This window comes from Typopeltis vanoorti, chromosome 14 (genome assembly GCF_054136105.1).
Source record: "Typopeltis vanoorti isolate ZY-2024b chromosome 14, IOZ_Tvanoo_1.0, whole genome shotgun sequence".
Lineage (NCBI taxonomy): Eukaryota > Metazoa > Arthropoda > Arachnida > Uropygi > Thelyphonidae > Typopeltis > Typopeltis vanoorti.
This window is the reverse complement of record NC_143562.1, coordinates 1,617,351-1,645,209: the sequence shown is the minus strand read 5'-3', so window position 1 is coordinate 1,645,209 and position 27,859 is coordinate 1,617,351. Positions and strand designations below refer to the sequence as shown.

Below are 27,859 nucleotides of genomic sequence, written 5' to 3'. Positions count from 1 at the left end.
AAGAGCTGGTAAGTCATTCCCCCTCCTATATCAGAAACATCATCATCAAATTCCTGCCATGTACCCTCAAGGGATGTACAGGATATGACAGTACTACATGAAAAAATTACATCATTACTAACTTCCTATCTACAATTTTCCTCCAAATCAGTCTGTTACTTGTCAAGACTCCAACATTATCAGATCTTATATTTCTATCGTCTAAGGCACTTTGTACCGTATCAATCCATCTATATCTTGGTCTTTCTCTGGGTCGTTTTCCTGCCAACCTGGCAGAGAACACTTGTTTTGCTAATCTTTCCTCTCCCATTCTATTTAAGTGACCATACCACCCGAGATTAGCTCTGCTAATGCATTCCTGGATGCTGACAATGTCAAGTTCTTTCCTAATATCCTCATTTTTAATATGATATTGCCATTGATGCCATCTGTTCACGCCTCTAATCTTTCTCAGGACTCTCATATCTGCGGTCTCTAGTCTTTGGTCAAGTGTTTTACTTCTGACCCAGCTCTCAGATCCATAAGTTAAAACTGGTTTGAACACTGTCTTGTATACAGCTAATTTAGTATTCCGACTAATTTCTCTCTTATTCCATATGAATTTATTCATTTGACTTCCTACTATACCAGCTTTGCTGATTCTGTTGTCTATTTCTATATTTAATTTACCATCTTCAGTAAAAATCGTGCCTAAATAGCTGAAATGTTTTACTTGTTCCACAGGTTCTCCATTGACAACACAGTTGACATTTTCAATGATTCTGCCTATTTTCATTGTCTTTGTCTTTTTATTGCTGACCTTCATACCATATCTATTACAACAGCTATTCAATTTAGTCAGAGAATCTTGCAGACTTGTAGCGGATTTATTTAGAAGTATAACATCATCCGCATAAAGCAAAGAGCTGACATTAACATCTCCAATTTTGATATCATGTTTAATACCACTTTCCTTCATAATGTGATCCATATAGATAATGAATAACAGAGGGGATAATGTACATCCTTGTCTCACACCAAATTTAACATTAAACCATCTTCCTGTACTTCAGTTCTAACTGCTGACTTACAACTCAAATAAAGACTAAGTATTGCTTGATATAATGCCCCATTGACACCATATAACTGCAGCGTATTGAATAGCTTCTCTCTTGGCACTTTGTCATATGCCTTTTCCAGATCGACAAAACTTAAATACAGATCTTTGTTATATTCCCATGCTTTCTCGACTATTTGTCGTAAAGTGAAGTTCTGATCCTGACAGCCTCTATTTGGCCTGAATCCAGCATGTTCTTCACCAAGCTTTTCTTCCACAATTCTTCTCAACCGTTTCTCAAGTATAGTTGCATAGATCTTGCCAGGAACACTCAGTAGGGAAATACCTCTGTAATTCTCACATGCAGTTTTATTTCCCTTTTTATATATGGGTACTATGAGAGCTCTACTCCAATCATTGGGAATTCGTCCCTCTGTCCAGGCTTTCTGAACTATGCAGTGCAGCCACTGTAAGACTCTTATACCACCATACTTCAGCATTTCTGGTCGAATATCATCTACTCCTGCTGCCTTTCCACATTTCAAGCCTTTGATGGCTTTTTCTACTTCAAGTATGGATATGTATTCCTGACTGCATGCCTGGGCAGTGTTTTTTACCACTGTGCTGTCATCACTGCTTGTTTCATTCAGCAGTTTTTCAAAGTAATTACTCTATACTTCAAGGATATCTTTTTCTCCTGTTTTCATGTCACCTTTATCATCTCTAATTCCTCCATTCTTAAGCTTCTTCAACAACCAACAGAATATTTTGCCACCTTCTTGATATTTATTTTCTATATTCTTGACAAAGTCCTCCCATGATTTTTGTTTAGCTAGTTTTACACAGTGTTTAGCATTCTTGCATTTGTCTCTATATTCTCTAAGAGCACAAGCTGACTTATTTGACAAGAACTTTTGGTATGCTTTCTTCTTTTCCTTCACTGCCTCTTTAACTTCCTGTGTCCACCAGGGAGTTCTGATTTTTTTATCCTTACAGACAACCTCACCACATGCCTCTCTGGCAGAATCAATCAATGTTTTCTTCAGAGTTTGCCACTGAATCTCCAAGGTTTGATTCCTGTTCTCAAACTCTTTCATTTTTTCTTCAATAATCTTTGTGTATTTTAGTCTACAGCTCACATCTGAGAGCTGCTCAACTTTTATTTGCTTTAAAACTTTCCTACATGTTATTCTTTTCAATATAAAATTCAATTTTATCCTGCTCAAGACTAAATAGTGATCACTTCCAATTTCAAATCCTCTGTACACTCTGGTGCCCTGCACCAGGGAGAAAACATCACTATCAACAATAACATAGTCAATGAGACTTTTCTTTTTCCTAGCCGCTTCTCTCCATGTGAATTTGTGCACATTTTTATGTTGGTACATGGTGTTATAATAACCAGTCCATGTCCTGAGCAGAAATCCAACAGATATTTGTCATTATTATTAGCTTTGCTCTTTTCTCCAAATTTTCCCAAAATATTTTTGTATGCCTCACAATCATTTCCTACTCTGCTATTTAGATCCCCAACAGGGACCATCTTTTCATTTTTCATTGTGTCAGTTGCTTTTTCTAAGCATCAAAAAATTCCTCCACTTCTACCTTAGTAGAACCTTCTGTGGGACCATAGGCACAAATAAGTCTCATTGTCCAGTTCCCCATTCTCATATTTGCCCACATTACTCTACTTGAGACTGACTGCCATTCAAGAAGATTAGCCTCGTATTTTGTGTTGAATACTATGGCTACTCCTTCTTTTCCTTGATTGTCATTGCCTGAATATAACATTTTGTATTTATTGCTCAGAAAGATCTCACCAGTTTTGGTCTTTTTTGTTTCAGTCACCCCTATTATGTCGATCTGGTACTTATCTAATTCCTCAGCTAGCTCCATTTCTTTGCCATTCAGGCTTCTTACATTGATAGTACCGATCTTTAACTCTGGTGATGTTGAGTTGGGGTTTATTTTCAGATTTGTTCCAGTAGCTGACTTTTCGCTGTTCGCCCTGGTTCCCTGGCAAAAACAACGGGGGCCTTGTTTAACCGGGCGACGCCCCAGCCGGCATGAAATTTTGTCATGTTGTACCATCATTCTGTATTTTGGTTTAACCAATAAGAATACAATTTGGTCGGCTAAATCCCAAATTGCCAGCCCATCCTCGTTCGTTCAGTATCCAAGTAGATACCCAACAGGGTGCACCACGAGAAGGTGAGGATTGGACATTAGGTCAGAAGCCCTGGTCGGTTCTCCGCATTCCTTTAAGGGCTATGTGGAGGTCTCCTCTCAGTTATACAGCTTTGATCCTTAAGCACCCCATATCAGAAACATACAGCACTTAAACACAATCATAGACATTACATTATAAAAAGATGATTTATTAGTCAGTTTTGACATCTCTGCCCTCTTTACGAATGTCCCAATGAATGACACAATCCTTCTTTTACAGAACAAATTTCCTCCAGATATCACGGCGATGTTTGCGCATGTGTTACGTTGTAGTTATTTTGTATGGCAAAATACCTACAAAAAAGAAGGCATAGCCATGGGCTTGCCATTATCCCCCCCCCCCCTCGCGCATTACTAACTTTTATTTGGAACATTTTGAGCAACGTGCTCTAGTTTCCTCTCCATTAAAACCCAGAGTCTGGCTTAGATAAGTTGACGCAACCTGGCCCCATGGCTGCTAGACACTTTCCTTAGCCACCTAAACAAACAACACAAATGCATACAATTCACAATTGAGATTGAAATATAGAACACACTTCCATTTCTAGATACACTTGTCACACGTCTTCCTTCTGGCAGTCTTTCTTTCACTGTTTACCGGAAACCGATACATACTGGCCAATATATACACATAAACTCCTACCAGCAACCTACACAAAAACTAGGTGTCATTAATACTCTAAAAAACAGTGCTTTGAAGATCTGTTCCAATGAAGAAGTGCTGAAAGATGAATTTAAAGTTATCAGCAATACTTTTCTAAAAAATGATTACAGCCAAAACACTATTAACAATATTCTCTACAAGACCTCAATCAAAAACAAAGATAAACCAGACCACAATAAAACTATTACCATTCCTTACATTAAAGGGACATGAGATAAAATAAACAGAATACTACAGAAATACAACTTTAAAGCACCTTTAAACCTCCTTCAAAATTAAAGAACACTGTGACCACAGAAGCGAGAGCTGTCGCTGGAAGATTGCCAAGATGAGTCAATTCGTGTTGAAGAGTAGAAAGGAATAAGGAGATGTATGAATTCATCACCAACACATGAAATCACATGCTGTAAACGTAAAATTTTCCAACTGTTGTACAAGCAAAATAGTTACGACTTTAAAAACTAGAATTTTCTAAAAGAAAAGCTAATTTTCCAACATATAATAATCAACACTCATCCCACGAAATGCATTGATTACCCTATTATCGAAATGGATTTGCCTTCTGACATGCTCAGAAGTGTCAAGGGGGTCTCTGTCTGTGGTCGAACAGTACTCAACTCATCCAAGGATCCACTCCCTCCGCTGGCCCACCCTGGAGTATACCATATTTATTGCACCCGTAATCTATCATATGTATGGGAAGCAGAATGCACAATTCCTATCAGAAAAAAAAATTAGCATAAACGACACATTAAATATAATAACTATGGTCGAGCTGGTCTTTCTGATCATGCCCTGAACACACTACATAGAATTTATGGAAAAGCACCTGTTGTTTACATCACACCAAAACATGGTATGAACGTAAATTTAAGGAGGCCTGTGAGATTCTTATCAATCATCCTAATCTTAACAATAATGATGGTCTGAAAATCCCAAGAATATGGAAGGCACGTATTCTAACCACAGAACCTTTCTCTCTAAGAGTTAATTATAAATAGGACCATAGTAATCCAGGATCCTAAATTTAATATAACAATTGTCATGTCAAATTAGCATATCATTTTTACTCTAACAAAACTATATGAAAGAATGTTTCTCTGACGTTGTCTTAAATAGAACATAATTTTGGTGTAGTAAATTTATTTTATTTTATTTTCACTAGAGGTCAGGCCAGTAGAATAACCATTGATCAAATCATTGTCTCTTGAGCATACTGTGTGAAATGTAATTTAACTTGTCTCTGTATATATGTGTATACTCCAGATGATTATCTTAATATGAAGGTTTAAACATCGGGAAATTAAAATAATTATTTATAACATGGTTGTAGAGTCCATAATTTGTGTAAAATGAACGTTGAACCTGAAATTGAAAAATTAGCAACATCTCATCAGGCTCAGGGTAGCCATTAATGATGATGATCATGATCATAATGCTACTTTTGGGTATAGTCCATATTGGTCTATTCCTGTCTCATTATCCATCCAGTATCCTTTTTTGTGGTCTACCCTGCCTTCTCTTTCCAGTTGGGTTATATTTTAGTATTTATTTAGGATATCGGGTGTTGGCCATTCAGTTTACATGTTCTATCCATTTTCTTTTATTGGTTTTGTTTATAGTTATTTTAAAATGTCTTCATTCCTTTTTTGATCTTTTTGCAGATCTTCTCATAAATCTCATTTCACTTGTTTTTATTCTTTGTTTATCTTGTTTGTTTATTGCCCAGATTTCACTGCCGTATAATAATGTGGGCACTGCTAAAGTATTATATATTTTCAAGCGTGTTTCTTTTTGTACTATATTTGGATTGAGTGTTCTATTGATCAGGCTTATAATCTGTAAAAATTTTGAAGTTTTTAATTTTATGTCTTTTTCTCCTTCATATGATATTTCACATCCAAGTAACTGAAAATATTTATCTGTTTTATTATTAATAACTGTTTTACTTCTAACATTGTCCACAAAATCCCATTGTTTTAGTTTTATCTATGGAAATTTTCATTCAAAACTGTTTTACTATAACATTTAAATTATATATTGTTCTTTGTAAATTTTCTTCTTTATTTGATATTATTACCTAATCATCTGCAAATAATAGCGTATTTATTTTGTTATTCTGGGAAATTTCTATACCTTGATTGTTTAAGGTATTAATATTTCATTAATGTAAATATTGAAAAGTGTTGGAGACAGAGGGCATCCCTGTCTTACTCTTTGATTTATAGATTGTTTTTCAGACAACTTTCAATTTATTTTTATTTCATTATCTTTGTATATATTCAATATTGCATGTAGTAAAATATTAGGTATATTTATTCTTTGTAATATATCAAACAGTATATCTTGATACTTTGTTAAATGCTTTTTCGTAATCTATAAACAAAAGATGTTTGTAAATTAAATTCTCTTCTTTTTTCTATAAGTAGATTTAAACAGAAAGCTGTATCGATTGTAGAGCGTTCTTTTCTAAATCTATTTTGACATTCTAATAATATTTTTTCACTGTATATTTTTAGTTTTTCATTAAGTATTCTACTATATATTTTGTAGAATGTATTCAATAAACTAATACTTCTGTACTTAGCAGGTTTTGTTTTATCCCCTTTTTTAAATATAGGTATTACTATACTTGTATTCCATTCTATTATTTGTCTATTTGTATATATTTTATTTAAACATTTTAATAATCTTTGATGAAATTTTTTCCCCACAAATTTATACAGCTCAGGGTTTTGTGCCATTTTTTATTTTATTTAGGCTGTCCTTTAATTCTTTCATTGTTATCATATAATTTAAAGTATTTTGTAAGTTTCTGGTGTAATTATTTTTGATGCCAGTATTATCTGTCCGAAGATCTGTAAAATAATTACATCTTTTCACAATTTAGTTTGTTTTATATCTGTATTCATGTGTTTTAGTATTTTGTATGTCATTTTCTAGATATGATACAAATTTTTCCCAGCTTTTGCTGTGTCTCTTTCTGGTTTCTCTTTTGGCTATATTGCTAGTCTTTTTTTATGTTCAGTTTCACCTTCTTGTTTTTTGCTACTTAACCATCTTTTAAAAGCGAGCTTTTTATTTTCAATTATTGTTTTTATTTAATTTTCCCGTATATGTAATTTATTTTTATGATATTTTTTGTGTTCCTAGACTTTCCATACGCTGTTGATGCAATAATTTCTTTTATGTTATTCCATTCTTTCTCAATGTCTTCATTTTCTTTTATTTTTTTCTAAGTAGTTATTAATCCTCTGTTGGTATAAATTTCTTATACTTGAATTATTTAGTAGTCATCATCATCATCAAATTCCTGACATGTACCCTCAAGGGGTGTACAGGATATGATAGTACTACACGAAAAAAATTACATCATTACTAACTTCCTATCAACAATTTTTCCTCTAAATCAGTCTGTTACTTGTCAAGACTCCATCATTATCAGATCTTATATTTCTGTCGTCTAAGGCACTTTGTACCATATCAATCCACCTATATCTTGGTCTTCCTCTGGGTCATTTTCCTGCCAACCTGGCAGAGAACACTTATTTGGTAGTCTTACTTTGTAATTAGATTTTGTTTCTCTAGTTTGTTTATTTTTTTGTAGCCAGTTTGGTGGAACCCTTAGTTTTACCTGTACTAAATAGTGATCTGTGTAGATCTCTATCCCTCTTCTAACTTTAACATATAGGAAGAGGTTTGCTGCTTTTCATTTTCATTTGCTATAAAGTAGTCTATTATTGATTTTTGTTCTCTTGAACACCATGCATATTTATGTATATGTTTATGTTTGTAAAATGTATTCATTATTTTTAAATTATTATATATTGTATAATCAATGAGTTTCTTTCCATTTTTGTTTACTATTGTTTCTCCAAATTTTTGTATATTGTTGTTAATTTTTTTCATTCCTATTCTGGCATTAAGATCTTCGGCTATAATTATGTGGTCTGTTTTATTTTATTTTTAATATATTCCTTCTAACGCTTTGTAAAAGTAATACTTCTTCTTTTCCTTCTTCAGGGGCATACACTCCAACAACTGTTAAAAATTTCTGTATTTAATTTTAATCGCACTTCTGATATTCTTTCATTCCAGTATGTATGATGAGTTATTTTTGTTTTAATAGATTTATGGATCCAAATCATTACACCAGCTTTTGCATGCATTTTTTTGTCCACTCCACTATATATGATATTGTAATTAGCTGTTTCTTTTTTGTTTGTGTAAGAACTGCATTTCTATATTTTCATCATTTAAAATTTTGTCAAATTCTTCTTCTTTACATGCTATGCTTCTAATGTTCCATGTAGCATATTTCACCACGTTGTCTTTCCAAAGTTTCTTAACCTTTTCTAGTTTGCTGTAGTTTCCCATGTTTTCTGTCCAGTTTGGATTTCGTTGAGACTTGAAAGTAATAAACCATTTACAACTGTTAGGCAACCAAATTTGACAGATCGCGTGACAATGTATGCATGTAGTGAGCTGCTTCAGTCATTATTGTGAATACACATTGCATAGTTTTTAGTGTACTATAGTTCATCATCATCATCAAATTCCTGCCATGTACCCTCAAGGGGTGTACAGGATATGACAGTACTACATGAAAAAATTACATCATTACTAACTTCCTATCTACAATTTTCCTCCAAATCAGTCTGTTACTTGTCAAGACTCCAACATTATCAGATCTTATATTTCTCTCGTCTAAGGCACTTTGTACCGTATCAATCCACCTATATCTTGGTCTTCCTCTGGGTCGTTTTCCTGCCAACCTGGCAGAGAACACTTGTTTTGCTAATCTTTCCTCTCCCATTCTATTTAAGTGACCATACCACCTGAGATTAGCTCTGCTAATGCATTCCTGGATGCTGACAATGTCAAGTTCTTTCCTAATATCCTCATTTTTAATATGATATTGCCATTGATGCCATCTGTTCACGCCTCTAATCTTTCTCAGGACTCTCATATCTGCGGTCTCTAGTCTTTGGTCAAGTGTTTTACTTCTGACCCAGCTCTCAGATCCATAAGTTAAAATTGGTTTGAACACAGTCTTGTATACAGCTAATTTAGTGTTCTGACTAATTTCTTTCTTATTCCATATGAATTTATTCAATTGACTTCCCACGATACCAGCTTTGCTGATTCTGTTGTCTATTTCTATATTTAGTTTACCATCTTCAGTAAAAATTGTGCCTAAGTAGCTGAAATGTTTTACTTGTTCCACAGGTTCTCCATTCACAATACAGTTGACATTTTCAATGATTCTGCCTATTTTCATTGTCTTTGTCTTTTTATTGCTGACCTTCATACCATATCTATTACAACAGCTATTCAATTTAGTCAGAGAATCTTGCAGACTTGTAGCGGATTTATTTACAAGTATAACATCATCCGCATAAAGCAAAGAGCTGACATTAACATCTCCAATTTTGATATCAGGTTTAATACCACATTCCTTCATAATGTGATCCATATAGATAATGAATAACAGAGGTGATAATGTACATCCTTGTCTCACACCAGATTTAACATTAAACCATCTTCCTATACTTCCTTCATTTCTAACTGCTGACTTACAACTCAAATAAAGACTAAGTATTGCTTGATATAATGCCCCATTGACACCATATAACTGCAGCGTATTGAATAGCTTCTCTCTTGGCACCTTGTCATATGCCTTTTCCAAATCGACAAAACTTAAATACAGATCTTTGTTATATTCCCATGCTTTCTCGACTATTTGTCGTAAAGTGAAGATCTGATCCTGACAGCCTCTATTTGGCCTGAATCCAGCTTGTTCTTCACCAAGCTTTTCTTCCACAATTCTTCTCAACCGTTTCTCAAGTATACTTGCATAGATCTTGCCAGGAACACTCAGTAGGGAAATACCTCTGTAATTCTCACATTCAGTTTTATTTCCCTTTTTTATATATGGGTACTATGAGAGCTCTACTCCAATCATCGGGAATTCGTCCCTCTGTCCAGGCTTTCTGAACTATGCAGTGCAGCCACTGTAAGACTCTTACCACCATACTTCAGCATTTCTGGTGGAATATCATCTACTCCTGCTGCCTTTCCACGTTTCAAGCCTTTGATGACTTTTTCTACTTCCAGTATGGATATGTATTTTTGACTGCATGCCTGGTCAGTGTTTTTTATCACTGTGCTGTCATCACTGCTTGTTTCATTTAGCAGTTTTTCAAAGTAATTACTCCATACTTCAAGGATATCTTTTTCTCCTGTTTTCATTTCACCTTTATCATCTCTAATTCCTTTTACAGCACTCTTTCCTCCATTCCTAAGCTTCTTCAACAACCTCCAGAATATTTTGCCACCTTCTTGATATTTATTTTCTATATTCTTGCCAAAGTCCTCCCATGACTTTTGTTTAGCTAGTTTTACACACTGTTTAGCTTTCTTACATTTGTCTCTGTATTCTGTAAGAGCACAAGCTCTCTTATTTGCCAGGAACTTTTGATATGCTTTTTTCTTTTCCTTCACTGCCTGTTTAACTTCCTATATTCACCATGGAATTCTGATTTTTCTATCCTTGCAGACAACCTCACCACATGCCTCTCTGGCAGAATCAATCAATGTTTCCTTCAGAGTTTGCCACTGAATCTCCAAGGTTTGATTCCTGTTCTCAAACTCTTTCATTTTCTTCTCAATAATATTTCTGTATTTTAGTCTACAGTTCACATCTGAGAGCTGCTCAACTTTTATTCGCTTTAAAACTTTCTTACGTGTTATTCTTTTCAATATGAAATTCAATTTTATCCTGCTCAAGACTAAATAGCGATCACTTCCAATTTCAAATCCTCTGTACACTCTGGTGTCCTGCACCAGGGAGAAAACATCACTATCAACAATAACATAGTCAATGAGACTTTTCTTATTCCTTGCCTCTTCTCTCCATGTGAATTTGTGCACATTTTTATGTTGGAACATGGTGTTAGTAATAACCAGTCCATGTCCTGAGCAGAAATCCAACAGATATTTGCCATTATTATTAGCTTTGCTCTTTTCTCCAAATTTTCCCAAAATATTTTTGTATGTCTCACAATCATTTCCTACTCTACTATTTAGATCCCCAACAAGGACCAACTTTTCCTTTTTCATTGTGTCAGTTGCTTTTTCTAAAGCCTCAAAAAATTCCTCCACTTCTACCTTAGTAGAACCTTCTGTGGGACCATAGGCACAAATAAGTCTCATTGTCCAGTTCCCCATTCTCATATTTGCCCACATTACTCTACTTGAGACTGACTGCCATTCAAGAAGATTAGCCTCGTATTTTGTGTTGAATACTATGGCTACTCCTTCTTTTCCTTGATTGTCATTGCCTGAATATAACATTTTGTATTTATTGCTCAGAAAGATCTCACCAGTTTTGGTCTTTTTTGTTTCAGTCACCCCTATTATGTCGATCTGGTACTTATCTAATTCCTCAGCTAGCTCCATTTCTTTGCCATTCAGGCTTCTTATGTTGATAGTACCGATCTTTAACTCTGGTGATGTTGGGTTGGGGTTTGTTTTCAGATTTGTTCCAGTAGCTGACTTTTCGCTGGTCGCCCTGGTTCACTGGCGAAAACAACGGGGGCCTTGTTTAACCCGGCTACGCCCCAGCCGGCATGAAATTTTGTCATGTTGTACCATCATTTTTTTTTATTTCTGTTTAACCAATAAGAATACAATTTGGTCGGCTAAATCCCAAATTGCCAGCCTATCCTCGTTCGTTCAGTATCAAAGTAGATACCCAACAGGGTGCACCACGAGAAGGTGAGGATTGGACATTAGGTCAGAAGCCCTGGTCGGTTCTCCGCATTCCTTTAAAGGCTATGTGGAGGTCTCCTCTCAGTTATACAGCTTTGACCCTTAAGCACCCCTGTACTATAGTTCTGCTATACTTAATGAATTAATCAGATTTTTCCATGTATCCTGCAGTACTGTTCCTCGATTTCTGTTCAAGTTATTTCCCGTTCGTAGGACCACTGCTGCTTCTTTGAGTATTCGGCATCTGTAATCATCCACTATATATGGTATTGAGCTGTTTTCCCAATCTATTGCATGGTTAGAAGTTGAGAAGTGATGCGCCAAACGTGAGGTATCCATTCTGTTGTGATTTACATCTCCAACGTGTTCCTTCTGTCTAATTTCCAGGCTTTTTGAAGTTTGGCATATGTAGGAAAATCCACAAGTGTATGGTATTCTATAAACACTTGCATATTTGAAAAATGGAACACTGTCTTTAGGGGATCTTAAAAACTGATGATTGTAGTCGGTTTAAACACAACTCTGATGTTGTAAGGCTTCAAAATTCTAGCTATTTTAGTGGAGACTGAACAACATAGGGGATGACTACAGATGAAACATACTGAGTAATAACTATCCTTTGTTGTTGGAGGTTGTTTTTATAAAGCAATTTGTTGATTATGTTTGGAGTATAACCATTTGGAGATAGCGATTTTGATATTTGAGAAAGATCTGTACGTACATCTTCTTCGTCTGACTATGTTTTGGGCTCTATTTCGTAACATATGGATGATGCTATATTTTTGTGTATGATGATGATGATGATCGGAAGTAAAATGCAGATACCGTCCAGTATCTGTTGGTTTTCTATATATAGTAAGTTCAATATTAACATTCTCTTGTCTTTTGACCAGTATGTCTAAAAAAAAAAGGTAGTTGTTGATTGTTTTCCAATTCTAAAGTAAATTTGATTTTGTTGTGAAACGAGTTTATTTTATTTAAGAACATTGATTTTTTTTTAGTCCTGACAAAGCTACACAGTATGCTAGTGAAACTAGTCGGCGTTCTTGTACTGATGGTCTTATAATCACAATAAGTTTTTGTGTCTATTACATGGACAATTGTCAGTGAATGGCATGCATTAGCAGAATGTGTTGTTAATGCAAGGAGTGTTAAGGATTTTAAGATTTGGTATGATAAATATGTTGTTAGCGGAATGAACCTCCCACAATGAGTGTCGATTCCATGGAGGTGCAATAAAATTGTTAAATTTTATTTATTTTTTTTTTAAATTTAAATTGTGCATCCAGTTTCACCAATACAAAGTAAGTTTCAGGTGCAATGGATTTGGTGTAACCCCAGGTGGGTTGCGGATCCTTGGAGGAATGTTTTTTGTGGTTTAAGAGTAGCGTTAAGATTGTAATGGTTTAGGATTCTATTTATTTTATCTGATAAAATATGTATGGGATAATTATGATTTTACAACTGTATTCTATATTATTTGCATTTTTAGGTGTAGTTTTATGATGAATTTTATTGGTAGTATTTACGCTTTAGCCATTGTTTATAAATGCATCGCTAATAATTTGTAATTCTTGCTTAAGTGCTTGCTAATTAGAACAAATTGTCATAGCTCTGTTTTTGAAAGAGTTAATGACTCCAAGTTTTTGGGAAGGATTGTGATAAGAGTTAGTGTATTGGTCAGTTTGTGGTAGACTGTGTATCCAGGAAAGGAAGTGAATTTTGATTTTCAGGTAAATTGTATGCTTTCATGTTTTTTGTTCAGTTAGCTGAAAGTTAAGCCCGATTACAAACATCAACATATCTAAGCCAAACTGTAGTTTTAAAGTAAAAGAATCTAGATCGTGTTTTCAAAAGCTTCTATATAAAAACTAGTAATGGGGGGGGGGGGGGGTTGAGCCTAGAAATGTCAGAACTGACTAATCTTTGCTGAGCTAATCATACAAATATAACCAGTAGGAGACAGAAAATGGCTGATGGTGAATAAAAATTGTTCCAAATATCTTAAATGTTATACTTGTTCTGTAGATTTTCTATTCAGGATGCAGTTGATGTTCTCAATGTTCTGGACTATTTTATAGTCTGTGTTTATTGCTGATTTTCATACTAAATTTATTATTGCAGTTATTCAATTTAGTTTAGGAATCTTGCAGATCGGTTCCAGATTTATATAGGAGCCACCTGCAATAGAGAACTGAGATTAACACTTCCAATTTTGATATCTGGTTTAATGTTACTTTCCTTCATAATGTGATCCATATACAGAAATAATGATGGAATGTGTTCATCCTTGTCTCACTTTATTATTATTGATATTACATGACATCTCATACAATTCTAGCTGCTACGTTAAAACTGATGTACAAGCTATATATTGCTCAATGCAATCTTCCATTTATGCCAATATAGTTGTAGGATTTTGAATAGTTTTTCTTTTGGCATGTTTCCATATTCTTTTCTAGATTTGCAAAATTAAATACAGATCTTACATATACCCATTTCACAATGATTGGTCTTCGGATAAAAATCTGATCCTGGCAGCTTCTTATTTGCCCTCAAACCAGCTTATCTCTTGTATTCTTCTTTTTTTTTTTTTTTTAAATTTGAATACTTTGTGTTACAGTACCCTAATCTAAGGACAATAATTAGCACATGTTAGTGCCATGCACCAACATAGTGTGCATACTTTACAATTATATATCAAAACCTAAACAACACCTTCTCTAGGTATCCTGTTCATCATTTGCTGATGCATCATCCATGCAACCATTGTTCCTTGTAGTGCTCAGGGTGAATGTATCTTGGTCTTGGGCACACTAAGTCCTAGTACCTGTGTATCCTTATAGGACCTTTCACACCCACACCTCTATTTGAGATAGTTATAACAAAAAAATTATTCCACACATTTGATCCACAGATTTGGATATTCAGGATGACAATGCTGGTCATGTCTTGATGTCAGGACAGACTTTCTTATGCCTACTTCAGTTCTAATATTTGACTCCTTTCTCACTACCTATCCTTTCTGTTCCAGTTGGTTCTTTATGATGGTGCATATTGCATCATGGCTTATAACTCTCGTGTTGTGGGCTCTAAAACAACATTGAGATATGTGTCATAGTCTCTAAACGCACATTCAAACCTATATGAAGTATCTGTATTATGCTTACTCTGGGCTCTACAACCTTGATAGGAAGATCATTTATCCTAGCCCTGACCAGATCTATATACTCCTGTCCAGATAACAAGAATGTTATCTGGACAGGATGTTGAGACAGGCTGAAGGACTTCCTGTCGACTACGAGATATTGAAGTCTTTTCCACCTCTTCCTCTCAAGAGAGCTAGAAACATGCATTCCACTACGAAAAAGTCCAACATAGTGTTTTAGAATTCTTGTTGAATAAAAAGAATTGTAAAAGCAGCTGTGGTAAAAGGTAAAGATGAATGTTAAGAGTTTATTTAACCTTATATATTTTAAGCAAGGAACCATCCATCTCAGTGCAAGAATTCCTAATCCACCAGATTTAATGACCATCAATCGAATTATTTTGGTTTTGTGACCACATTTTTATTAAAAAAGACTGTTTTTTAAAATTAAACAAGTACTAAAAAACAAACCTGACAAGTTTCATTAGTCGTCAGACTAACATCTTCAGGGATAAAGATAACTGACAGTTTAAAGCACAAACTATTAGAAATTACGAAAAAAAACAAGTTCATTTGTTTGTATTATAACATCAAAAAAGTTCATTAAAAAACCGAATAACAGATCTATACAACCGTTAATACGTGTAGCTGGAAACAATGCTGTTTGATGTCGCGTTCTGTGGTTCACTTTCACTCTGTCCGAGGTCTGAACTGGGTAAATTTTTGATAAACGCTGACCAAAATTGATTTAAGATCAAACCTTGATTTTTGTTGCATTCGTAGGAATTTTGATCATATTTTCTGCCTCTTTCTCCCTTGCTTCTTTCTTTCTTCTCTTCTTGCTCCTTCCCCCGAATGCTATTAGAGTATTCAAGGGAATCTTTCCTATTTTGTTGTGTCATTTCGTCTTGTGCTAACAGGACATTATCAAATACTGTAACATGATCAGGCCATCAAAAAATGTTCATACCGCATCGTCTGTTACGTGGGTTACCAAGGGACGCGTTCGGGTTTTAGGCAGAGGGACTCGTTCGACAAATATGTTACAATCTCCCTTAGACACCACTCCTCAGCACTCTGCTAGAGGAGTGGTCGTCTAAGGGAGATTGTAATATTAATGAGTAGTGGGTCCAATCAATGGGCCCACTACCCATTTGGGGAGGTGTTTAGGGGCAGCGCAAAGAAATAGTTCTGACAGAAATGGCAATGACAACGGCACCAGACTATGGCTTTAGGCAACTGGAACATCTTATCTCTGACAGGGAAGGAGTTGGAACTGGTCGAGGAAGCCAAGCGCTACCAGTTAGACTTAGTCAGGCTTTCTTCGACCAAGAGGAGAGGCTCTGGAACTGTCGATCTGGATAAGGGGTGGAAGCTCTACTACTCTGGTGTGAGCCTGACAATGTCTGCTCAGGCGAGTGTGGGGATACTCACGAGCCCCCCAGCTGTCAGATTGTGTTGCTGAGTGGATCCCATTGGGTGTGTGTGTGGGGGGGCGGATATGTGTGTTAAGGCTTCAGATGAAAAACCATGATTTGGCTGTGGTGCAAGCCTATGCACCTAATCTGGAGTCAGAATACTCAGCAAAAAAGCAGCATCCACTTCCTAGAGGAAGTGGATGCTGCTTTTGACAGGGTGGCAGATATGGAATCAGTCCTGCTAATGGGTGACTTCAATGCACATGTTGGAACAGATGACGAGACATGGAGGGTGTGGTTGGGAGGAACGGTGCCCCTGAGCTTAACGTGAGTGGGTTGAAATTATTGGACTTCTGCTGTACTAACAGCTTGTCCATAATGAATACCTTCTTCCAGCACCGAGAAGTTCATAAGTATACCTGGTACAGGGATACACTAGAACAAAGGTCTCCGATTGATTTCTTTATAGTCTCAGCAGACCTATTTTCCTCAGTGTTGGACATTCGTGTGAGAAGAGGGGCAGAACTGTCAACTGACCACCACCTTGTTGTGTGCACTCTATGGCTTCAGACACCAGATGCTACCATCAGCGCTGGTAGGCCTAAGCAGCTATACTTCGTGAAATGGGAGGCATTGGAAAATGAGGCTGTGAAGAAGAATTTTGCAGATGACATTTCCTCCAGGTTCAAAGAGATTCCCAAGCACTCTGCAAATGTTGAGGAGGAGTGGAAGCTGTTCAGAACAGCTGTCACTGCCTCTGCACTCTCATGCTGTGGCAGAAAGTGGCTCGGCGTGGTACGGGCAGTGAGAAAAGGACACCTTGGTGGAACCAAGAAGTCCAAAAAACTGTCTGGGCAAAAAAGGAGTCCTACCTAACATGGCTTAGGGTTGGGTCACCTGAGATACATTTCCAGTATGCTGAGGCAGTAAAGAGAGCAAAGCAGAAGGCTTGGGAATCCTTTGGAGAAAGATTAGACTCATCCTATGCAAATGCAAACAAAATATTCTGGCAGACCATCCGCCTTCGAGGGAGGAAATACAGCAAGGGCAATTAAGGCATCTGATGGTGCACTTTTAACAACCGAGAAGGATAACCTCCACAGATGGAGGGAATACTTTGAGAGCCTTCTTAACCAGGGTGGCCCTGCAGTTGTGGACATCCAAGAGGTGCAGATCGGGGCAATGGCTAGTCTCACAGCAGAAGAGCTCCATTTAACAATAAAATCGCTAAAATTGGGCAAGGCTGCTGGCAGTGATGAAATTCGGCCCGAAATGCTAAAAGCCTTAAATCGAGACGGTGTTCTCTGGCTGACTCAAGTGTGTCAGGCTGCTTGGATATCTGGGCGAGCAGCAAAGCAATGGCAGACAGGCATAATAATACCAGTCTTCAAGAAGAGAGACTAGAAGGATTGCGGTAACTATCGTGGCATCTCTGCTCAGCCTGCCTGGGAAAGTGTATGCTAGGTGCTTGGAAAGATGGTGCAGGAGCATAGTTGAGTCAAAATTCCAGGAAGAACAATGTGACTTTCTTCCTGGTAAAAGCACAACTGACCAAATCTTCACTTTAAGGCAAGTCTTTGAGAAATCTTGGGAATATGCCAAGAATGTCTACACATATTTTGTGGACTTGGAGAAGGCATATGACCGGGTTCCTCGGGATAAGCTTTGGCAAGTAGTACAGGAGTGTGGAGTGGATGGCGAACTATTAGCTGCCATCAAGTCCCTGTGTGAATGCCCAGAGTTTTGTGTCAGGGTAAACAGCACAAAGTCTGAACCTTTCACAGTCTCCGTTGGCCTCCGCCAAGGGTGTGTTCTGTCACCCCCTCCTTTTCATAATATTTATAGACTGGATTGATAGGCACAGCCGAGGCAGTGAGTGTGTCAGAATTGGAAGATGTAGCATTGAATGTCTGCTTTTTGCAGGTGACCCAGTTCTGCTTAGCTCTTCCACAGATGACCTCCAGCAGACCCTGAATAGGTTTGTAGCTGTTTGTGCCGATGTCGGAATGAAGATCAGTGTGGCCAAAACTGAAACATTTGTGGTCTCAAAAGACAACCATCCTAGTGCACTCTACATGTAAGTGGAGTCCCAATGAGGCAGGTGGAGAAGTTTAAATACCTTGGGTCCATATTCAAGAATGATGGAAAATGGGATGCAGAGCTAGATACTCGAATTGGGTTAGCAAACTCAATATTGCAATTTGTCGTTCGGTAGTATTGAAGCGAGAGTTAAGCCAGAAGGTAAAGCTGACTGTCTTCAATACAGTCTGTCCCCATCCTCACCTATGGTCATGAGAGTTGGGTAATGACTGAAAGAATGCGGACATGAATCCAAGCGGCTGAAATGAGGTTTTGATCTCTGATAATTAAAGTTTCCCAAATTTTGGGAAGTGTAATGCAACAGTATTTGTTTAAATTAGGTTGATTCCTGATTATTTTTGACCATCTCATTGTTTGCAAATATTCCCCTAATTGACATCTTAACACTCTTAAAAAACGTTTTTCCTTCTGATATCTTAAAGCTCTTTTCCTTTGCCATCAACTCTGGTTATTTCTCTTGGAAGAACAAAATCTACAAACAGATAGAGTCGGCTGCCATGGGTTCCCCCCCCCCCCCCTCTCACTCCCTCTTGCCAATTATTACATGGAAAATTTTGAAAAACAAGCCATTGACTCCTCCCTTCTAAAACCTTCTATCTGGCTAAGATATGTAGATGATGTGTTCTCTATTTGGCCTCATGGCCCAGACACATTAGATTCCTTCTTCAGTCACCTCAATAGTCTACATCCAAGAATGCAGTTTACGATGGAAAAGGAAAATAACAATAGTTTACCCTTCCTAGAAAGAAAACCTACTCATACAGGCAGATACATTCACAAACTCTCCCACCACCACCCCTCCCAGCAATATGGCATTATTAAAACTCTGATCAGTAGGGCCCACAATCTTTGTTCCAGTAAATCTTCCCTTTCAACCGAACTCAAACACATACACAACACCTTCCTTTCCAATGGCTATAATGACTACAGAATTAAAAAAATAATCAAGTCCTTCCCCATTCCCCGACGATCTCTTCAGAAGGACTTCAGAAATGCTATCACCATTCCTTACATCCTTGGTACTTCAGAAAAAATAGCCAGATCATTAAAAAAGTACAACCTCCATACAGCTTTTAAGTCTCACCGTAAACTTGCTACCCTTATCCGCTCCACTAAAGACCAGCTGCCTCCTCTTTCAGTGCCTGGAGTACCTTGTTCCTGTAAACTTGCCTACTTCAAACACGATTATGGTCAATCTGGCCTTGCAGACCATGTTTTGGATACATCCCACAGGATCTCCTGGGAAAAAACTACCATGCTCCACCATAGTACATTCAAAAAAGAAAGACTATTCTTTGAATCTGCATCTACACTCAGGAATCAACCTAATTTAAACAAATATGGTTGCATTAAACTTCCTAAAATTTGGGAAACTTTAATTATCAGAGATCCCTCTTTACATCCCAGGCCACCTGCAAATGCCCATAGAGGGCACACTACCTAGATAGGACTTTTTCACTTTGTATTGTTACAAAAAGTTTTTGTGATCCTCGAAGATGTCTCTGTGATGGAGACAAAATATTGCAAGTATTAAAATTAGTTTTAATCCTTTCTCAGTACTGTTAATATTCCATTAAACCTCTAACATGAATTCTTCACAGCACTTAAGCCTCAACACACGTACTGCGCTTATCAGAAGGAACAGTTAGTACAGTTCTTGGGTTATGTTCACTTGAATGCTTCTTGAAAGAATATATATGTCATGATTTGCTTTGGATAGCAAAAGATTTATATTTTCAGATTGCAAGATAAGAAATGGTGCTGATGGGATTCACATGACTTTATCACGAGAAGGTCGACCAAGTGGTGAGGCATATGTTGAAATGGAGTCAGAAGATGATTTCAAAAAAGGAATAGATAAGCACAATGACAACATGGGACATCGATATATTGAAGGTAAGATTATCTTTATTTTACAAATCATTTAAAAATAGTATGCATGTAGTTAATTCTAAAATCTGCAATTTATCAGAATAATTACTCAGTATATGACCCTCAAATTCATGATATGCACCTTAAACAGCTCTATTAGAATAGTATGTAAATCACTAACTTTTTGTTTACTTTCTATTCTTCAAAGAAGTTTTGAAATTTCTAAGAAAAACCATTAGTGATGTGGTATATTAGAGGAAGGAAAAAAGTCATGTTGCTGAACCCATCTTTAAATGATATGTAAGGGATTGGCCACCTGCAACATTGCCTTACCTAGAAGACAATTGTTTCATTAGAATGTTTAATTGATCTTCAGAAGTGGTTTGCTCACATGGCACCTTTGACAGAAACCAGACCCCTTATCCTTCATGATATTTGGAAGTCTGTCATTTGTTGATGCATCTCAATATCTTTATTATAACAATAACCACGTACATTGCATAAATTAATGTACCCACTGCACACAATATGACGAATGACACATGATTAGCTGCTGTGTAGTAGTTTGCTTTTCTAAAATAAAAATTAAAAAAAATGGCATTGTTTGAATCCTGTTGTGTGTTCTGTTTTTGTGACAATGCTGCTGGCCAGTGGATGGCAAAATGTCAGAATATTATGTTAAATTCCTCAAAATAAATTTTTGAGTTTATCCTGCATTGTTCATTTATATAACACAAGTTCTGCTAACCTCTCCTTTCCCATTCTGTTTAAGTGATCAGATAGCCTGAGATTAGCTTACTCACATTTTCAGTGCTAACACTGTCAAGTTATTTCTTATCTATCTTCATTTTTTATCTATTTCTGCCATTCATGCCATGTGTTCACTCCCCTATTTCTAATTCTTCCAGTCTGTGATCATATGTTAGTTTTGGCTCCTGCTATCAGATTCATAAGTTAAAATATGATGAACACTGTCTTGTAAGCAGCTATGTATTATGGCTAATTTTTCTCTTATTTCCTAATAATATACCTAAGTACCCTCAGGTATATTATTAAGGAATATATTATAATATGTATACCTGAGTACCCTTTCATGCCAGTTTTCCCTTATTCTTTGACAGTTTCAATATTTATTTTGCCATCTTCATGAAGATAAATTATATATTTAGTTTAATCCTATATCCAAGTGTAAGCAAACAAAGTTTGTGCCTTAAGTATCTTCAGGACTGAGGCAACTCAACATCTTCATGAAGAATTGCTAAATAGCTGATATTTTACTTGCTCTATAGGTTCCTTCAGGATGCAGTTGATGTTTTCAATGTTCTCACCTGTTAGTAAAGTCCATAACTGCTTACAGCAGGTCAGAAGCATTGGTCAGTTTTCTGCATTTCTTTAAAGGCAATGTGGAGGTCTCCTCTCAGTTATCTCCAGCATTGATCCTTGAGCACTCCATTTTTTTTTATGTCTGAATTATTTCCTACTCTGGTATTTAGATCCCAAACAAAGTTGGTCCTTGTTGGGGATCTAAATAGTACAGCAGGAAATCATTGTCAGGCATACAAAATATTCTTGAATAATTTGGAGAAAAGAGCAAAGCTAATAATAATGGCAAATACCTGTTGAATTTCTGCTCAGGACATGGACTGGTTATTACTAGCACAATGTTTTAACATAAAAATGTACACAAATTTACATGGAGTGAAGAGGCAAGTAGTAAGAAAAGTCTCATTGACTATGTTATTGCTGATAGTGATGTTTTCTCTCTGGACAAGACACTAGAGTGTACAGAGGATTTGAAATTGAAAGTGATCACCATTTAGTCTTGAGCAGAATAAAATTGAATTTCATATTGCAAAGAAGAACATGTAAGAAAGTTTTAAAGTGAATAACAATTGAGCAGCTCTCATATGTGAAGTGTAGACTAAAATACACAAACATGGTTGAATAAAAAGTGAAAGAATTTGACAACAGGAACCAAACCTTGGAGATTCATTGGCAAGACCTGAAGAAAATACTGATTGGGCCAGAAGGCATGTGGTGAGGTTGTCTGCAAGGATAGAAAAATCAGAACTCCATGGTGGACACAGGAAGTTAAAGAGGCAGTGAATGAAAAGAAGAAAGCATATCAAAAGTTCCTGTCAAATAAGTCAGCTAGTGCTCTTAGAGAATACAGAGACAAATGCAAGAATGCTAAACACTGTAAAACTAGCTAAACAAAAGTCATGGGAGGATTTTGGCAAGAATATAGAAAATAAATATCAAGAAGGTGGCAAAATATTCTGGAGGTTGTTGAAAAAGCTTAGGAATGGAGGAAAGAGTGCTATAAAAGGAATTAGAGATGATAAAGGTGAAATGAAAACAATTGAAGAAAAGGATATCTTTGAAGTATGGAGTAATTACTTCGAAAAATTGCTAAATGTAACAATCAGTGACAGCACCATGGTAAAAAAAACACTGACCAGGCATGCAATCAGGAATTCATTCCATACTTGAAGTAGAAAAAGGCATCAAAAGCCTGAAATGTGGAATGGCAGGTGGAGTAGATGATATTCGACCAGAAATGCTCAATTACGGAGGTATAAAAGTCTTACAGTGGCTGCACTGTATAGTTCAGAAGGCCTAGAGAGAGGGAAGAATTCTAGATGATTCGAATAGAGCTCTCATAGTACCCATATATAAAAAGGGAAATAAAACTGAATGTGAGAATTAAAGAGGTATTTCTCTACTGAGTATTCCTGGTAAGATTTATGCCAGTATACTTGAGACACGGTTGAGAAGGATTGTAAAAGAGAAGCTTGGTGAAGAACAAGCTGGATTCAGGCCAAGTAGAGGCTGTCAGGATCAGATTTTCACTTTACGACAAACAGTTGAAAAATCATTGGAATATAACAAAAGTCTGTATTTAAGTTTTGTTGATCTGGAAAGAGCATATGACAAGGTGCCAAGAGAGAAACTATTCAAAATGCTACAGTTATATGGTGTCAGTGGGGCAGTATATTAAGCCAGTGTTTCTCAAACTTCAGATATTCATGTACCCCTTCTTAAATTTTCATTATTACCAAGTACCCCCTTATCAAATAATAAATAAAATATATTTCATTGTAAATGTCTATTTTATTTGAATTTATATGTTCATGTAAACAAAAAATATGATTTATTTTTAATAGAACAAAATTTGGAATAGAAGTAGCACCACCTGCAAAACACAAACACGAATACAATTGTTTAGTAGATTTCACAGAACAAAAGTTCCTCTTCACTTACTATCCATGAAAATCTACATTTCATGTAATTCATATCATACGAAGATTTTTCATATTCTTCCTAGAGAAATCAGACGCCACACCTTTATCAATTTCATTTCATCCAGATGCAATATCAACATTTTCTTTTTGCTTACAGCTACTTTTATTTGTGGGCTTTATAAATCCAATCTTTAACCAATGATCCATACAGAGACAAATGCAAGAATGCTAAACACTGTAAAACTAGCTAAACAAAAGTCATGGGAGGACTTTGGCAAGAATATAGAAAATAAATATCAAGAAGGTGGCAAAATATTCTGGAGGTTGTTGAAAAAGCTTAGGAATGGAGGAAAGAGTGCTATAAAAGGAATTAGAGATGATAAAGATGAAATGAAAACAATTGAAGAAAAGGATATCTTTGAAGTATGGAGTAATTACTTCGAAAAATTGCTAAATGCAACTTGCACTTTTTTTCTCAAAATTAAAGCTAAAAATCGTGGTTCGAGATATGTGTCGATTTTCAGAAACAAAGTTTTCAGAAAAAGACTGAAAATGGTGTGACTTACCGAGAAGCTACTACTCGCTATTGTGAAGAATAGCTGTATATGATTAGTGCATATTAACAAAAGATCGCACGAACCAAAGACAAATTAGCATTTCAACAGTTGAGTTGAAATGCTAATTCTCTTCAGCCAAATTCCATAATATCTGAAACATTCGTTATATATTTCTTAGTTTTAACACGTTCACGACGGAGTGGTGTCAAGCAAAACCATATGTTGTGCTGGTAACATATGGTTTTGCTTGAGTCTACACAGCAGTTTCTGCTGGAGAGGAGGTGTGATTCATTAGTTAGTGCCATTTTTATCCCGGTTGTCTCTAATTGCACTATTTGTTGAGAAATATATTACACAGACTGCAAATGTCTCTGTACCTTCTTCTTCTTTTTCTCTCTTCCATCATCTATGTGGATGATGATGAGGCTGAATGAACTCTTTCCACTTCTATCTGTCCCGGGAGCGTCCGAACAATTCTGTCCAGTTTAGTGTCGCATGTTGGGATTTGGTTTTCAGTGATACAGTAAAACTACTTGTTTTTCTTGTGTCTTTAGTATAGTGAACGCTGTTGGGGAAGGCATGTTGTTTACTGCAGGGAGTGAGTTACTATCCTCAGGGCGTGAACGCCATGGTGATATTGATAACGATGCATAGCCGAAAATTGCCACATACCCCCCCTGAAGACCTTTTGCATACCCCCTGAGGTATGCGTACAAAACTTTGAGAAACACTGTATTAAGCAGTACTTAAGTCTTTATTTGAGTTGTAAGTCACAGTTCGAATTGAATGAATACAGGAAATCTGGTGTCAGAAAAGGATGTACATTATCCCCTCTGTGATAATGATTTATAATGTCAAGTCATTAGCTTCTATATGCAGACTTTGTTTGCCTAAACTTGGATAATGTTTGCCTAAACTTGGATAACAAAACTATAATTTTTTAGCATTTTTAATTTTATCATATTCATCATGAAATTCCTGACATTTATCCTCAAGGGGTAGGGTATACAGGATATGATAGGACTACATGAAAAACTTACATTATTACTAACTTCCTATCTATAATTTTCCTCCAAATCAATCTGTCACCTGTCAAGACTCCAACACTGTCAGATCGTATATTTCTATATTCTAAGGCACTTTTTACTGTATCAATCCACCTATATCAAAGATTTAATATCAAACCATCTTCCTGTACTTCCTCAATTTCTAATTGCAAACTTACAACTCAAATAAAGAACTAAATATTGCTAAGAATTAAAAACTGTACCATTTTGAATAGCTTTTCTCTTGGCACTTTTCATGCTTTTTCCAGATCTACAAAACTTAAATACAGATCCTTGATATATTCCCCTGGGATGCTTAAGGGTCAAAGCTGTATAACTGAGAGACCACCACCACCACATAGCTTTTAAAGAAATGTGGAGAACCGACGAGGGCTTCTGAACTAATGTCCAATCCTCACCTTCTTGTGGTGCACCCTGTTGGGTATCTACCTGAATAGTGAACGAACGAGGATGGTACAACATAAAAAAATTTCTTGCTCGCTGTAGTTAAACAAGTCGCCCGGTTAAACAAGGCCCGAATTGTTTTCCCAGGGAACCAGGGCGAACAGTGAAAAGTCAGCTACCAGTGTTAAAGATCAGTACTATCAACATAAGAAGCCTGAATGGCAAAGAAATGGAGCTAGCTGAGGAATAAGATAAGTACCAGATCGACATAATAGGGTTGACTGAAACAAAAAAAAGACAAAAACTGGTGAGATCATTCTGAGCAATAAATACAAAATGTTATATTCAGGCAATGACAATCAAGGAAAAGAAGGGGTAGCCATAGTAATCAACACTAAATATGATGCTAATCTTCTTGAATTGCAGGCAGTCTCAAGTAGAGTGATGTGGGCAAATATGTGAATGGGGAACTGGACAGTGACACTTATTTGTGCCTGTGGTACCACAGAAAGTTCTACTAAGGTAGAAGTGGAGGAATTTTTTGAGGCTGTAGAGAAAGCTACTGACACAATGAAAAAGGAAAAGTTGGTCCTTGTTGGGGATCTATATAGCAGAGTAGGAAATGATTGTGAGACATACAAAAATATTTTGGGAAAATTTGGAGAAAAGAGCAAAGCTAATAATAATGGCAAATACCTGTTGGATTTCTGCTCAGTACATGGACTGGTTATTACTAACACCATGTTCCAACATAAAAATGTGCATAAATTCACATGGAGAGAAGAGGCAAGGAATAAGAAAAGTCTCGTTGACTATGTTATTGTTGATGGTGATGTTTTCTCCCTGGTGCAGGACACCAAAGTGCACAGAGGATTTGAAATGGGAAGCGATCACTATTTAGTCTTGAGCAGAATAAAATAGAATTTCATATTGAAAAGAATGACATAAGAAAGTTTTAAAGCGAATAAAAGTTGAGCAGCACTCAGATGTGAACTGTAGACTAAAATACACAAAGATTATTGAAGAAAAAATGAAAGAGTTTGAGAACAAGAACCAAACCTTGGAGTTTCAATGGCAAACCTTGAAGAAAACCCTGATTGATTCAGCCAGAGAGGCATGTGGTGAGGTTGTCTGCAAGGATAGAAAAATTATAACTCCATGGTGGACACGGGAAGTTAAAGAGGCAGTGAACGAAAAGAAGAAAGCATATCAAAAGTTCCTTGCAAATAAGTCAGTTTGTGCTCTTAGAAAATACAGAGACAAATGTTAGAAAGCTAAACACTGTGTAGAACTAGCTAAACAAAAGTCATGTGAGAACTTTGACAAGAACATAGAAAATAAATATCAAGAAGGTTGTAAGATATACTGGAGGTTGTTGAAGAAGCTTAGAAATGGTAGAAAGAGTTAGAGATGATAAAGGCGACATGAAAATGGGAGAAAAAGATATCCTTGAAGTAGAGATTATTACTTCAAAAAAGTGCTAATTGAAACACGCAATGATAGCACAGTGGTAAAAAAACACTCAACAGGCATACAGTCAGGAATACATATCCATACTTGAAGTAGAAAAAGCCATCAAAGTCTTGAAATGTGGATAGGCAGCAGGCGTAGATGATAATTGACCAGTAATGCTGAAGTATGGTGGTATAAAAGTCTTACGGTGGCTGAATTGCATATTTCAGAAGGTCTGGACAGATGGACGAATTCCTGATGATTTGTAGTAGAGCTCTTATAGTACCCATATATAAAAAGGGAAATAAAACTGAATGAGAATTACAGAGGTATTTCCCTACTGAGTGTTCCAGGCAAGATTTATTCTAGTATTCTTCAGAAACGGTTGAGAAGAATTCTGGAAGAAAAGTTTGGTGAAGAACAAGCTGGATTCAGGCCAAATAGAGGCTGTCAGGATCAGGGCTTCACTTTATGACAAATTGTTGAAAAATCATTGGAATATAACAAAGATCTGTATTTAAGTCTCCTTGATCTGGAAATGGCATATGAAAGGTGCCAAGAGAGAAGCTATAGCGTCAATGGAGCATTATATCAAGCAATAATTAGTTTTTATTTGAGTTGTAAGTCAGCAGTTAGAATTGAAGGAAGTACAGGAAGATGGTTTAATGTTAAATCTGGTGTGAGACAAGGATGTGCATTATCCCCTCTGTTATTCGTTATCTATATGGATCACATTATGAAGGAAAGTGGTATTAAACATGATATCAGAATTGGAGATGTTAATGTCAGTGCTTTGCTTTGTGTACAATGTTATACCTCAAAATAAATTTGCTACAAGTTTGCAAGACTCCATGACTAAATTGAGTAGCTGTTGTAATAGATGTGGTATGAAAGTCAGCAATAAAATGACAAAG

The 27,859-nt window shown here is 36.3% G+C and overlaps 1 protein-coding gene across 2 annotated transcripts in view; it reads left to right on the top strand.

Moving 5' to 3' along the window:
- The window catches only part of LOC150099119 (heterogeneous nuclear ribonucleoprotein F-like), a 183,658-nt gene that overhangs the window by 31,391 nt on the left and 124,408 nt on the right, over positions 1–27,859 (top strand). For both annotated transcript variants that reach the window (XM_090404511.1, XM_090404510.1), the window contains exon 3: positions 20,109–20,264. In XM_090404511.1, coding sequence (XP_090260637.1) covers positions 20,109–20,264 — 156 coding nt within the window. The remainder of the gene's footprint in view (positions 1–20,108; positions 20,265–27,859) is intronic.